The following is a 2040-nucleotide window of genomic DNA, read 5'->3' as shown; positions in this document are numbered from 1 at the left end:
AAAAAAAAAAAAAAAAAAAAAAAAAAAAAAAAAAAAAAAAAAAAAAAAAAGAAGAAAAGAAAAAAAAAGAAAAAAAAGAAAAGAAAAGGAAAATCGTCTTATCTCGTGTCCTTTATATCATTTATGTCAATGTCCTTATTTCACACCACCGTGTATCACAATGGCGAAATGGTAGTTTGTCTAAAATGGTGCATTTTTATTTTTTTCTTCTCTTTTTCCTTTCGCAGTCCAATCTTTTAATTACTTCCAGTCCAATAACTAGGACTATAACCAGGTTTTGCTTGGGCTTTATTTTGGGAACTTGTATTAGACCTTTGGCCTGTACTACTACCACCATCTTGATGAAGTGGTTGATGTAATTGATGAGGCATAGTTGGGATAAACAAATGTGGTGTTCCATATGCACCAGGTAAACCAGCATTTTGACTTCCAGTAAGACTAAATGGCGGAGGAGTTGCTGAGTGAAAAGTTTGTTTGTCGTAAGACTAAAATAATATTAAAGTATTATTAAATTTTTCAAAAAATAATTTTTATAAAATTAACTATATAGATACTTACATTCACTTTACTAAGTGCTACATGACTTTTTGCATACATAGTGGCGCTTATATCGGTTGCAGACGATCCACCAGTATTCGTATTTCCAGTAGATGTTCCAGTTTTACCAGTTTGTGTACTAGTATAACTGCTTCCTGCACCTTTATATTCAGCAGAGGGACCAGCAGATGCTAATGCATCATAACTTGCACCAGCTCCATATCCAGATCCATAACTTCCTGGTTTAGCACTATATGCACCACTATTTGTACCCGCATTACCAGCAGTCGCTATCTGCTATAGTAATTATAATAAATGAAAATCGAATTTTTGTTAGAATACATATAAAAAAAAAAAAAAATAAAAAATTTGTATTCTTTGATCAACTTACAGGATAAATAGCAGGAGTTCCATATTGAAAGCCACCTGGCATTATTCCACCACCATATGCAAAATATGCATATGTTGGAGGAAGTGTAGGATTCATCATTGGTTGTTGATGCTGTGTAGCAGTCTAAATAAATAACATAAATAAAAAAATATAAAGTTTAATATAATATAATATAATATAATATAATATAATATAATATAATATAATATAATATGAATCTATTATTTGATCAAATTAATGTTTAAATATAATAATATTACTTAAGCTGATTTCATATCTATTATATAATTTTATAAATTTCACCTGTTGTGACATAGTAGATGGAACTGGAGATGCATTGCTGTCATTTCTAGCAAATCTGGCATCACTAATACTGGTATAGGCTCCTTGTACACCTTGCACTCCTTGAACACCTTGTACACCAGAGAGTGCATCTCCTCGTCCCCCACCAAGACTGGTAGCAGGGCCGGTTGTCTGATAGCCCAAGGCCGCGTCATAGTAACCAGTAGTTGGCTGCAGGTTAGTCAGAAAGGCCAAACACAAAACTACATGCATACACTGTGTACTCCAAATACAAGAAGGCTAACTAATATCTAAGTCTACGCGTACTAGGTTTAGGGCAAGAACATGTGGTTTAGTTGTATCTATTTTAGGCTTTTTTCAATTTAAAACTTTTTTAGAATTTTTAATTTAAAATTAAAAACTTTTTATAATTCTTAAAACATAATTACTTTAATATAATTTATTTATAATATTAATGAATATATTAATATAATTAATTTTTTCAATAACTTCTTTCTAAAATATAATACAACATAACCATTTGAAAATTACATTATATATTTTTATATATTTTTAGATATGTAACATTATATAAATGAAATCAATTATAAAAAAGAAGATATAATATAAAAGCTACAATTAGTCTATGATCAAAATGGTATTGTATTATCAATAAAAATTTTAATTTTAACATATTAATTTTTTAATATCTTTCCAAGTTGATCACAAACGTCTTTATTTTTCTACTAATTAGTGTTTCAAAAATCAAAATGTTTAAAAAAATTATTTAACATCTCACTATGAAAAAATATAACAAACTTTTTATGCCA

At 28.7% G+C, this 2040-nt stretch overlaps 1 protein-coding gene across 5 annotated transcripts in view; it reads right to left on the bottom strand.

Moving 5' to 3' along the window:
• Positions 1-93: 93 nt before the first annotated feature.
• LOC102670701 (protein lingerer) overlaps positions 94-2040 on the bottom strand; it is an 8794-nt gene continuing 6847 nt past the window's right edge. For 3 of the 5 annotated variants that reach the window (XM_031508333.1, XM_006611166.1, XM_006611168.1), the window contains 4 exons: positions 1232-1441; positions 929-1051; positions 559-834; positions 94-485 (listed from right to left, as the gene is read on the bottom strand). In XM_031508333.1, the coding sequence (XP_031364193.1) occupies positions 237-485; positions 559-834; positions 929-1051; positions 1232-1441 (858 nt within the window). In that variant the 3' untranslated portion in view covers positions 94-236. The remainder of the gene's footprint in view (positions 486-558; positions 835-928; positions 1052-1231; positions 1442-2040) is intronic. The other 2 variants (XM_031508332.1, XM_006611170.1) reach the window with 2 other exon arrangements.

This window comes from Apis dorsata, unplaced genomic scaffold (genome assembly GCF_000469605.1).
Source record: "Apis dorsata unplaced genomic scaffold, Apis dorsata 1.3 scaffold_83, whole genome shotgun sequence".
Classification (NCBI taxonomy): Eukaryota; Metazoa; Arthropoda; class Insecta; order Hymenoptera; family Apidae; genus Apis; species Apis dorsata.
Note: the sequence above shows the minus strand (reverse complement) of the source record. Positions and strands in the feature narration are given on the sequence as shown.